Genomic DNA, 13,641 nt, shown 5'->3' with positions numbered 1-13,641 from the left:
TGATGAAGCTCCAAAAGCTTGTGATTTCAAATAAACCTGTTGGACTATAACACAGTATTGTGTGACTTGTGACTTTGTAAAGTATATAGTAATTGCTTCCCCAGTCCTTTATTGTAGAACAATCCTCGTCCCTGTTTAGTCCACATCAAAAACATGGAATTTAAAACTTCAATCTTTACAGCAGGTAATGTTAAAGTGCATTGGGATCAGTCTCCAGGTCTGTCTCTAATGGGAAAGTCTTAACTTGTACACTGGTTCGGTGGCAGACATGCCTGTACATCCCCAGTCTGTTGCTGTTGCCAAATTATGTGCAGGGTTTAGAAGGTGAAAATGGCTATTATTGTCTTTCTTTTCACTTTTGTTTTGCTGTTGAGAATTGATGCAGATGATTTGAGGGTGGCAGTCCTGTAAGGGTTTCTGAGGAGCTGTCTCAATCCGTGTCAGATACAGACTACAGATGGCCAGAGCATTGCCTAAGATGCGGGCTCTGACTCACACGCTGGCTCAGTGTCAGATGATACTGCTGATAATGAGACAACCCTGAGCATGAACAATGAAAAGGGAGCTCTGAAGAAGCCACATCTCTCCCAGACTGTAGCGTGCGGTGTCATCCTCATCACCACCCTCAGCCTCTGCTTTGGTGTGACATTTTCCCTGAGTTCATTCCCAATGGCTTGTTGCTCGCATGTCAGTTTGTCATACAGAGGACGAGACCATGCAAAATGGTCTCTTTCGATAGCTCTGTCAAAGCAGTCAGCAGCCGAGCTAATCATCTCTGTAACCTTGCCTCTTGTCTGTCTTTGATTTCCTTCAGACAGTACATTCCTCCGCTAGCAATCATAGCTTCAGCTGCTGAGAACAACCCTCCCTCTAATTTTATCCTTTTTTTGTGCCCAGGCGATTTCGCTAAGTATCTGGCTCTTTTCAAACTTTCCGCAGTAAGTTAAAGGGGCTGCCTTCCTGCAAGGGGGACTTGCAGACTGCACGGCCACAATGATTTAAAGGGAAGATTGACCTAGAAGCTGAGGCTCTAACTTACTGTGAAGTCAGTGAACACACATGTGGCAGTGTACAGCGTTGGGTCTTGTGGGATGGTATGATCAAACACAGGCTGTGATGTGAACTAGCTGTCAGCACCCATTCAGGGCTCAGGTCAAGAATGGGTAGTGAGAAGTGTAGGTAGGAAGCAACCAGTTAAGATAAGAAACGTCCAAGAACATTAGCAGGGATGAGGTCCCCTACAGATACTCAAAAAGCTGCAGTGGCTTTCCTGAGGGCCATTAAGGTTAAAAGGAAGTTTGAATGAAATGTTAAAAATCATGAAGAATTTGGGCAGAAGATATCAGAGGAGAGGGATTGATAAGGAGAAGGCTTTCTCGTTGTTTCATCCATTAATGGGATCACTGGCTAGACTGATCTTTCTTGCCCATTTCTAACTAACCTGCAGAAGGCGGTAGTGAGCAGCTTTCTTGAACTGTTGCAAGTCTTAGGGACACTTCTGGTAGTGAGTGGGTTCCAGAATTTCAACTCAGTAACACTGAAAGAACAATGAGTAACTCACCTCATGCTCCCCCAAAGCCTATCCATTGTCAACAAGGCACAGGTCAGGACCGTGATCGAATACTTTTGTTTTAATTGGCTAGGTGCAGCTCCAACAACATTCAAGACGTTTGACATCATCCAGGACAAAGCAGCCTGCTTGATTGGCACCACATCCACAAACATCCACTCCCTGATGCACAGTGGCAACAGTGTGTACCATCTACAAGATGTTCTGTAATAACTCACTAAGACTCCTTCAACAGCAATTTCTAAATTCTCAACAGCCAGAAGGACAAAGGGTAGCTGATGTATGGGAATACCAACCCCTGCAAGATCCCCTCAAAGTCACACACCATCCTGACTTGGAAATATATCGCCGTTCTTTCAGTGTTAATGGTTCAAAGTCCTGGAACTCCCTCCCTAAGGACACTGTGGATGTACGTAAACCGCAAATACTGCAGTGCTTCAAGAAAGCAGCTCATCTGCACCTTCTCAGGACAATTAGGAATGGACAATAAATGCTGGTTCAGCCAGCAACACCCACATCCAAGAAATGACTAAATGAAAATCAGATAAAAAGTATCCAACAAGGGCTGTACAATTCAAATTTACAAATACTCACAAGACATTTCAACAGTGCCTGCAGCTTTTTCTTTTGCTCATAGCTTACGTCAACTTTGTATGTTACACTGACCAAATCTTGAAAGCCCCCCTTTTTCAGAACTGGGCTTGCTATCCTGCCAATGTTTGTTGTCAATCAGTCCCACCACTTCCAAAGCAAAATTGATCATTTTCTTTGAGTCTGCACTCCCTCAGCACGAGGCCGAAAATATAAAATTGTTAGGCAGTCCGAAGTTCTCTGCAAAGAAATAATCAACTTTTAAAATTTTTAACATCGCTGCTCAATGGTGCTATGCTCCCTGACATATAACACACTATCCCAGGCAATTGTGCCGTACAATGTGCTGTGTACATCCAATGCAATCTACATTGATTATGTTGACATTAGAAGCTGCAGGCCCCTGTAACTGCATAATCTAAAACATATTGCATGTAATTGGAGAAGATTTAACCTTCTAACATTGACGTTACAATTTCACGACATTGCTCAGGCTCCCTACCAGAGATGTTGGGCAAACAGTTTTCCATTGATAATGGCTTGCTCACTACTGTTAGAATTGAAACACTCCCCCACCCCCACCGGCTCCCTTTTCGCTGTTGTAAAGTTAATCTTCATACTGCTGACACACACACTCACTCTGAGTGGGCCTCTTTTATTGAAAAGAGTGTTTTTGGCTTTGGAATCAGAATTTAACAGTGGCTATTCAACCCACTAGACTTGTTCTAGCCCCTTAAAACTGTGATACACAACTGTTGCTTGCTCCCTGCTGCCAAGGAAAGGTGCGTTCAAAATCTGTGACTTAGAGTTGGAATTTCAGGTCATTCAGTAAATCTGGATTATAATAAGGGTGACCATGACAGCTATTTTAACTGGGGAAGTAGGTGTGCTTTACAGTGACGCCCTTGAAGGAAGGTATATTCCTTCCTTGATCAGGCCTCTGTGTGATTGCAGACCCCATAACATGCAGTCACACAGCATGGATACAGACCCTTTAGTCCAACTCATCCATGCCAACCAGGTTTTCCAAACTGAACCAGTCCCATTTCTGATGAAGGGTCTAGGCCTGAAACGTCAGCCTTCCTGCTCCTGTGATGCTGCTTGGCCTGCTGTGTTCATCCAGCTCTGCACCTTGTTGTCTCAGTCCCATTTACCTGTGTTTGGTCCATTTCCCTCTAAACCTTCCTATTCGTGTACCTGTCCAAATGTCTATTAAATGTTGGAACTGTATCTACATAGAATCCCCATATCTCATATTAATGTTAGGAATATTATAAATCATCAGCCAAAAATTCCATGCTAACTTGCCAATCAGGACGTGAGTGCTCAGAGGGAAACTAAGCTGGTTGAGCTTGTGGCTTGGGGGAAGAATGGAAATTGAAATACATTATAAAATCCCTACACTGTGGGAGCAGGCCATTTGGCCCATCGAGTCCTCACTGACCCTCTGAAGAGACCCACCCCATCCCAGTAACCCTGCATTTCCCATGGCTAATCCACCGAGAATGCACATCCCCTGGTCCCCTGGGATGATTCAGCACAGCCAATCCACACATCTTTGGACTGTGAGAGGAGACCAGAGCTCCCGGAGGAAACCCACGCAGACATGGGGAGAATATACAAACTCCACACAGACAGTCACCCAAGGCTGGAATCAAACCCAGGTCCCTGGTATTGAAAGGCAGCAGTGCTAACCACTGTGCCACCCTAATCTACCACTTCCTTGAGTAGCTCATTCAACATACAAACCACCCTCTGTGTGGAAAGGTTGCCCCTCAGCAATGGCATCATTTCTTAACAGCCTTCTAGAATGACATAATTCAAGGGTATTTTAGCAAGGGGCAACAAAAGTGGCCTTGATACCCATGCCCTATGAACAATCAGGAAAATATACCCCCTTTGATTCTGAATCCCATTCCCCTTCTAAACCTTCCAATGCATGTGCTGCCAACAACCTTTCAGCCAATTCAGTCCAAATTACTGCGCAATAAATTACTGTCTCATTTTACCCCCTTTTGCCACTCACAGTAAGTCCATAGCCTCAGGTTACCAAGCTTGCCTCCCTTGGACACTACTTCCTTATTGTGTTCAGTTCTCGTCACCTCATTATAGGAAAGATGTAGAAGCTTTAGAGAGGGTGCAGAGGAGATTTACCAGGATGCTCACTGGACTGGAGGGCAGGTCGTATGAGGAAAGGTTGAGGGAGCTTGGGCTTTTCTCATTGGAGCGAAGAAGGAAGAGAGGTGACTTGATAGACGTGTACAAGATGATGTGAGGCATAGATAGACTGGATAGTCAGAGACTTTTTCCCAGGGCGGAAATGACTATTGCGAGGGGGCATAATTTTAAGGTGATTGGAGGAAGGTATAGGGGAGATGTCAGAGGTAGGTTCTTCACACAGAGAGAGGTGGGCGTGTGGAATGTGCTGCCAGCAGTGGTAGTGGAGTCAGAGACTTTTAAGCGACTCTTGGATAGGCACATGGATGATAGTAAAATGTAGGGTATGCAGGATCGATTGATCTTAGGATAATAGGTCGGCATAACATCGTGGGCCAAAGGGCCTGTACTGTGCTGTACTGTTCTATGTTCTATGTTTGTTTATTTCCTCAAAATACTTCCTAAGCACCTTCATCAAATGACCCCTGATAACCACCTCTAGTCTAAGGACAATAACATCAGCCTGTCTACTCTAGGTACGAGGTGCTCTCACTGTCTTTGCAGAATGGAACCCAGACAAAACTTGACTGTACCCAACTCCACCCAATTCCTCAAGTTTATTTCTAACAAGCTGCTAATGGGGACATATTGGAGATGCTTATACAGTGATAATCCCATGCTCAGGACCTCCCAATGAGATGCTTTTACATAAAAACAAATTGTAGTCGCCAAAATATTGACAGCCAATTTACACACAGCAAGCTCCAACACACAGAAATTTCATATTAACGAATAAGACACTGGTGAGGCCACAACGGGAGCACTGTGGGCAAATCTGGTCACCACATTACAGGAAGGACGTAATTGCTCTGGAGGAAACGCAGAGGAGATTTATGGGAATGTTGCCAGGGTTGGAAAGTTGTAGCAACAAGGAGAGTTTGGAGAGGTTGGGGTTGTTTTCCTTGGAACAGGGAAGGCTGAGGGGTGACATGATTGAGGTATACAAAACTGTGAGGGGTAGAGATAGAGTAGGCAGGAGGAACCTGTTTCTCTTGGCAGAGAGTTGAAAAACCAGGGGTCGTAGATTCAAGCGAAATGGCAGAAGGATTAGAACAGATGTGAGGAAAAACAGAGGGTGGTGGGTGTCTAGAATTCGCTGCCTGAGTTGGTGGTGGAGGCAGAGACTCTAAACTCTTTTAGAAAGTACCTGGATCTGCACCTTAAGTGCCATAAGCTGCAGGGATATGGCCTATGTGCAGGAAGATGGGATTGGACAGGGCATCTAGATGTCTTTGGGTCGGCATGGACAAGATGGGCCAAATGGCCCCCTACTGCACTGTATCATGTTCAAACATGACTAGCTGGTTTCAGTGACATTGTCTCGAGGATAAATGTTGACCAGGTTCCAGGAAAACACCCCTTATCTTCTGTGAACTAACTCCACAGCAGCTTTTATACCTTCCTGACAGACAGAAGAGGCTGGGTTTAAGAATTCAATTTCTCATGCAGAATGGTCAGCTCTGGACTTCTGTTTTTCCTCTCCTGTAATCACATGCTTTAATTGCTATTATCTGCTGATCAAAGGGATCACTTCCATCGAGGAGGGTAAGGGTAATACATACATGGGAACACCATCGGCTGTAAGCTGACTCGTTTTCGCTAGAGCGTACCTTATGGCATCGCCAATGGTTTCACAATTCCTCGGCACTGCATCAATTTGTGCTCTCTTGACCCTGCGCTCCATGGGATCCTGCTTCAGAGGCAAGTGCGCTACCCACTCAGATAAGGCCAACACAAGCCAAGGTTAGCTCAGTTTTCAGCAACTACAGGTTACACTCAGTGGGTCAGGGGGCTTGAGATCATCAGACATTTCTCCAAAGACCCAAGAACAAATACATCCCAAGCCAAAGAGATGCAAGTCAGATGCTGAAAAAAATTCAGAGAAATCCATGTGTACCACCCTTTTAAAATCCCACCGTCTTGGAGGCTCCCAACACAAAGCCATTCCAATTCAGTGGGAATTAATGTTGAATAAATGATCTCATTCAGGAAAGCTTAGTGACATGAGTGAAGATCTGATACTAGTGCCGTTGGCACAGTGGGTGATCCATTGTTCATGCACTTCATATTTTTATTTACTCCTGGGATGTGGGTGTTGTTGGCTGGACATTATTGCCCCGTCCCTAGCTGCCCCTTGAGAAGGTGGTGGTGAGCTGCCTTCTTGAACCGCTGCAGTCCACATGCTGTAGGTAGACCTACAATGCCCTTAGGGTGGGAATTCCAGGGATTTGACCCAGAAACACAGAAGGAACAACCAAGTCAGGGTACTGAGTGGCTTGGAGGGAAATTTAGAACATTAACATAGAACAGTACAGCACAGGAACAGACCCTTCGGCCCACGATGTCTGTGCTAGCCATGATGCCATTCTAAATTAATCCCATCTGCCCCCACGTGTTCTGTATCCTTCTATTCCCTACCTGTTTACATGTCTGTCTAAATGCCTCTTAAAGGTTGCTATTGAGTCTACTATCACAACCTCTTCACCAGCACATTCCAGGCAACTACCATCCTCTGTTTAAAAAGCCTGCCTCACATATCTCCTTTAAACTTTCCCCCTCTCAGCTTAAACCTATGCCCCCTAGTATTTGACATTTTCACCGTGGGAAAGAGACTCTAACTATCCATGCCCCTCACAATTTCATACACTTCCATAAGGTACGCTCTCGCGAAAACGAGTCAGCTTACAGCCGATGGTGTTCCCATGTATGTATTACCCTTACCCTCCTCGATGGAAGTGATCCCTTTGATCAGCAGATAATAGCAATTAAAGCATGTGATTACAGGAGAGGAAAAACAGAAGTCTAGAGCTGACCATTCTGCATGAGAAATTGAAAATTAATTTTGCAATCCCATTACCTTGTAACTTCCTCTGTTTTATGCTTCCCTGAGAAAGTCGTAGTTCAATCACTCAAGCCTTCTACATTCCACGCCTATGCGCACAGAAAATTTACCTGAAGCGCGTCATTTAGTGACCTTCCTATTCCTGAGCACGGGAGATAGTCTTCTCCTATTAGCTTGAAGTGCTTATTTTTAAGTGTTGAGGGAGAGTTATTCAAGATTTAACGTGCCCTATAGGAATGATGTTGTGAAACTTGAAAGGGCTCAGAAAAGATTTACAAGGATGTTGCTGGGGTTGGAGGGTTGGAGATAAAGGGAAGGCTGAATAGGCTAGGTCTATTTTCCCTGGAGTGTCGGAGGCTGAGGGGTGACCTTATGGAGGTTTACAAAATCATGACAGGCATGGATATGATGAATAGCCAAGGTCTTTTTCCCAGGGTAGGGGAGTCCAAAACTTGAGGGCAATGGTTTAAGGTAAGGGGGGAAAGAAAGAAAGTGACCTAAGGGGCAACTTTATCATGCAGAGGGTGGTGCGTGTGTGGAACGAGTTGCCAGAGGAAGTGGGTGGAGGCTGGTACAATTACAACATTTAAAAAACATCTGGATGGGTACATGAATAGGAAGGGTTTAGAGGGATAAGGGCCAAATGCTGGCAAATGGGACTAGATTAATTTAGGATATCTGGTCAGCATGGACAAGTTGGACCAAAGGGTCTGTTCCCATGCTGCACATCTCTATGACTCTACGTTAAATTTAGATCAGTAAAGAACACGGGTTAGGCCCAGAGTAAAGCTCTCTCCGTATCGACATGGTCTGACAGTGCAAGGGAGGCTTTACTCAGCTAACAATCAGTCCGTGCTGCATTGACCTGGGACAACCTGACATGACAATGTGAAAGCAGCTTCATAACGAGCCTGACCCATTCCAATCCCTGACCCGAGAATCAACAGGCTGACAATAAATAGCCAGAATGGGAAGGGCCAGGCCTGATGATGGAGATTCACACAAAACTGATATCTGATAAATATCGATGCCAACCCCAATGCTTTATTAAGTAAAACTTATTGAAACATATAGAAATCTCTAGCTGGGTGATAAAAAATAATGCAATCTCAGGACATGTAAGGTTTGGCAGGCTATCAAATCATCAGTGCTGAGAAATCTGAATCGTAGTTAGGCATGTTGGAGCAATCATTGTTCACATCCTTTACAAGCATGTAAACAATGTAAACTAACCTACAATCAAAACATGTCCTTTGATGGTTCAGTACCACAAATCTTGCATCACTGAGACACTATTTGACGTTTGCTGTTTGAATCAAGGCACAGACGTAGCTCATTCAAACTCCCTGTGGTGATAACCCTTTTACATCAGTCACACAGATATGCTGCACCAGATTCAGAGTCTCCTCTTCTAATAATGCATTCCATCAAACTTTAATCAGTCTTCTTCATGTGAAGACACCATTTTTTTCAGCAATTCTTCCCCCCGAATGTCAGGCCCCACTGCTCCCCCACCTCTGATAATGTGCTGGGGTCTCATTCTGTGGTAAGCCCCCAGCTAAGGACATCATTCACAACTTTCAATGCAAACAGCACCATCAAGGCAGCCAGACCTTATCCCATCTGCAGGCAGCTGCCAAGCATTTGTCATGGGTATCAAGAGTTGTGAAGTTGAGGCGATGCAGTGACTCAGTGGTTAGCACTGCTACCTCACTGCGCCATGGACCTGGGTTCGAATCCACCCTTGGGTGACCAGTAGTGGGGAGTTTGCACGTTCTCCCTGTGTCTATGTGGGTTTCCTCCCACAGTCCAAAGACGTGCAGGCCAGGTGGATTGGCTGTGCTAAGTTGCCCTTAGTGTTCAGGGATGTGCAGGTTAGGTGCAGAGCACCTTCAGACTTGCCATTGTGGAGAAAATGGAAGCACGGTGAAAACAGCGTAAGGAGCATGCTGCCACACCAATGCCCCATCCACCCCTTCCTGTGACCACCACCTCCCCACAGTGTAACAGAGGCTGCAGTAGCTGTATCCGTCTGTACAACCGCAGAGGGACTCACCCTGAGAGTGGAAGGGAATCATCTTTGTTTGTGAGGGGCTGATGATGATGCAAGGCGAGGTGGATTAGCTAGGGAAAATAGGGGGAGGGTGGGATGCCCTCCAAGGGTCAGTGTGGACTTGATGGGCCAAATGGATTACTTCCACACAGTAGGGATTCTCAGTGGAGTTGCTGTCTGAATCAGCCACAATCTAGTGGAATGGCTAAAGCAGGTTTTTCAGAGGTTGGATGGATTTGTCTTGGTCCTGTGACTACATTATTGGTGACCTGAGGTCTTGCAATACACTATTATAAAAGATGGCCCTTTAGACTGAAACAGTGAGACACCGAGCAGAGATGCAGTGCTATATAAATGCAAGTCATTCTTTCTGTAGAAACAAAGCTGCCAATGTTGAAGGAGGCCACTCAGCCAATCACAACTGTGCTGGCTCTTTCCTTGATCAGCTCAATTCCAGCAGCAGCTTCTTCCAGCTCCTATTGCTTACACAGCCATCAGGAGGCGATAGTGGATCTGCAATCCATCTACATTGAATGCAGCTCCCCCATTATCCACTAACGACACTAACTTGACAACCCAGGAGGGGAGAAAGAAACTTATGAGCCAGATTTCTTCAGAGTTTACAATCAATCTTCTACTACTTTGTGGAATCACAGGTCAAGAGTGGAGTGGGGTGTTACTAAAAATGTGCACTGGCACAAAGGCAGATTTGATGTACACCAGGCCTTCCCAAACTCGAGGGCGAGATTCCAAGGCATTTGGATGATTATTTGGATAGAAAAGGTTTGCAAAAGGATATGGGGAAAAGGCGGGGATTGGCAGTAGATAATATCCTTTTTTTAAATTCATTCATGGGATGGGAGTGTTACTGACTGGAACAACATTTATTACCCATCCCTTATTGCCCAGAGGGTAGTTAAGAGTTAACCACATCACTGTGGGTCTAGAGTCACATGTGGGCCAGACCAGGTACGGTGGCAGTTTCCTTCCCTAAAGGACATTAATGAACCAGGTCGGTTATTCCTGATAATCAACACATGGTCATCCTTAGACTCTGAATTCCTGATTTTTTTTTAAAGTTTAATTCAAGTTCACACCATTAGCCATGGTGGGATTTAAATCCAGATCACCAGAATATTACTTGCGTGTCTGTATTAACAACCCAGCAACAATATCACTAGGCCATCATCTCCCCTCAAAGAGAGTCAGCGCAGACAGTGAAAGGAGGTCAGAGGACAGTATATGTTTTCCAATAATTACAGTTGGAAGATGTGAACAGGTTATGATACAGTTGGATAATATAAGATACAATCATGTGTACTGGCCTGAATATGATCGGACAATATAATCATGTACTAACCTGGAATCTCGAGTATGTGAACAATGCTGGACAGAAATATGGCTGAGTAAATGTGCAATCTTTTGATTGGAAACATGTTACCTGTAGAAAAAGTATACAAAACATTGTCTTTGTAATAAAATTTAGCTGTGTGGTATCGTTAATGGGTACACCTCCCATGTATACATGCACAAAGGACCAGCAAAGAAACCTGAATGTTGTTTGGTTGAAAGAGTTAGGGTTAAAGAGTTAAAATGATCCTTTCAGGTAGGGTGGGCTGAACGGTCTCCTTTTGCACTGTAATAATTTTGCAAAGGGCGGTCGTGGGGTGAGTTTTTGGGATTTTTGCGAGCTTGGAGACACTAATGGCTACTCTGGAGCTTCGACTGAGTTTGAACGATTATGCTGTTTGTCCTAAAAAGCAATTTAACTCAGAGGCCCTCACACCTCTCTCTCTCTCTCGTGTCCCCTCCCTATCCTACCTCCTCATCGCCCAGTCTCCCTGAGGAGTCACAACCATTTTTGATCTTCGAAATGGGGTCACACTAGGAAAAAGCAAAACCTACATATTCTGCCTTTGAAGACTCAAACCTTTCAAAATCTCAACGCTGCGAGTTGGATAACTTCCATATAGATACCAAAAAAAATAATAAAAATTATTCGTAGAATAACCTCTGAGAAGACATCTGTTACATAAAAGTAAATATTTACATACTGCATTGTATTTTAAAAGGAAACACAATAGAACAATTTCGCTTTCAAATCACCCGACAGATTTTTTAAATGAATCTAACCTCTTTGTATTTGGCAAACTTCTATCGAGTTGGATTGAAAGTAAAGAATGAAAGGGCCATCAGGAGTATATTAGCACCTCAATGCCATGCAAATATGTTCAATATTTTAGAATTGAAAATGTAATGCATTGTAATACTTATTTTTTAAAAAGCTTTTCACAGCTTCCTATTGAAGTGTGCAACTACGGCAGGGGAAATTTGCCAACTGCTAATATCCCACTTATTTCAGATGGTTGGTTCTGATCACAACATAGTTGTTACTGGCAACCCTGCAAAAACTGAATCAGTCTTCAGAGAGTGTGGAGAGTCATTGGCTCCCCAGATATACAGTCAGGGTGGTCTGTAAGTCAACAGTAAACAGCAAAGTGAGCTGGCCAGGTTGGTCAATGTTATAAGGAGAGTGGGCCCATCTGTTTTTAACCTGTCTTCTGAACACCGCTAGCTGTGCTCAGTAGGGAGTACTTGTGCCTACAAGCCAGATTAGTGTGGGTTCAAGTCCCATTCCAGAGACTGGCAAGTGAAGTCTATCACTGTGCTGTTGTCCCATCTTTAGGCAATAAACTAGAATCATAGAATCCCTACAGTATGGAAACAGGCCATTCGGCCCAACAAGTCCACACCGCCCCTCCAAAGAGCATCCCACCCAGACCCATTCCCCTACCCGTGTATTTCCCATGTCTAACCCACCTAACCTAAACATACCTGGGCACTATGGGCAATTTAGCGTGGCCAACCCACCTGACCTGCACATCTTTGGACAGTGGGAGGAAACCGAAGCACCTGGAGGAAACCCACACAGACACGGGGAGTATGTGCAAACTCCACACAGACAGTCACCCGAGGTTGGGATCAAACCTGGGTCCCTGGCACTGTGAGGCAGCAGTGCTAACCACTGAGCCACTGGCCCATATCCCTCCAAACCGTTCACATTCATGCACTTATCCAAATGTTTTTTCAATGTTGTAATTGTACACAAATCCAGTTCTTCCTCAGGAAGTTCACTCCATACACAAACCACGCTCCATGTAAAAAATTTGCCCCTCATGAGGTGGTAGAGGTCTCGGATTTGGAAGATACTACATAAGGAGTCTTGGTGAGTTTTAGGGGGAGGTAGGTGGAGTCTGCGAGGGGAAATGCCCTGGGCAACACTGGAATGTTTCCTACAATTGGGTACCTGCTGCTTCCTGGGGTTTAGACTCTGCCATGTTGACATCACTGCTGCTTTTATCTTTGGGAAATTAGAATTCAGAGGTGAGCAATTGATGCCTCAGTAGCACATGACTTCTGGTTAACCTCTGGAGAACCAACTTCCATTTGGAAGTGGACTTGGAAGGAAGGCAGTTAACAGGGAGTTCAACAGAAATAAGACATGGGCTTTATTGATTGATTGATTTATTGTTACATGTGCCGAAGTACAGTGAAAAGCTTTGTTTATGAGCACTACAGGCAGATCATTGTAAGCAAAGGACGTACAGATCAAGGTGTAGAGCTGGATGAACACAGCAGGCCAAGCAGCATCATAGGAGCAGGAAGGCTGACGTTTCGGGCCTAGACCCTTCATCAGAAACTGGGTCCGATGAAGTTGAGGTATAGATCAGCCATGATCAGACTGGGCGACCGATCAGAATTTGAGGAGCTGAATATTCTACTCTGTTCCAACACACTCAGCTCTTGCAGCTCCCTGGAGAGATTGTCGCGTCGTGGTAATGTCGCCAGATTAGCAACCTGGAAGGTTAAAGCCGATATTCTGTTCAAGCCTCCCCACAGCAGCTAGGTCCATCAGGAATTGACGGCTAGTCACCAGTGATGGTATTTGTAACCAGACTGATCAACATGTGACTCCAGGACCACAACAACGGGGTTGTCTCTTATTTGCCCTAAAATATTTGCCCTAAAATATTTCAGCAATTTCAAGGGCAGTCACATATGAGCAATAAGTGCTGAAGCTACCAGTGGTCCCCCCATCCCATGAGGAAAGAAGACAGCTTTGCTTCTTAGCACCTTTAATATAGGAATGTATCCTTTACTGTTTCAACTTTGCATTACATTCTACAGTGATGACCGGACAGGGTTTTATCAAAGGGGTAAACTTTAAAATATTTTGATTAGGCATGATGTAGATATAAAGTCAATCACCTTGCATCACATACTTTTCCGTGTGGTGTACTTGAGCCCAATATTTCCAAACCTGTTTCAAAGAGGTGGGGTTTGGGGGACGAGCATGAAGAGGTGGGG

General features: G+C 44.7%; 1 protein-coding gene across 1 annotated transcript in view; it reads right to left on the bottom strand.

Moving 5' to 3' along the window:
- The window catches only part of adgrl2a (adhesion G protein-coupled receptor L2a), a 272,885-nt gene extending 266,823 nt beyond the window's left edge, over window positions 1–6,062 (bottom strand). The window contains exon 1 of the mRNA XM_048601555.1: window positions 5,941–6,062. Within this exon, the coding sequence (XP_048457512.1) occupies window positions 5,941–6,062 (122 nt within the window). The remainder of the gene's footprint in view (window positions 1–5,940) is intronic.
- Between the last annotated feature and the right edge of the window lie 7,579 nt (window positions 6,063–13,641).

The sequence above is a fragment of the Rhincodon typus genome, chromosome 10 (assembly GCF_021869965.1).
Source record: "Rhincodon typus isolate 14 chromosome 10, sRhiTyp1.1, whole genome shotgun sequence".
Taxonomy (NCBI): domain Eukaryota; kingdom Metazoa; phylum Chordata; class Chondrichthyes; order Orectolobiformes; family Rhincodontidae; genus Rhincodon; species Rhincodon typus.
This window is presented reverse-complemented; position numbering and strand designations above follow the sequence as displayed.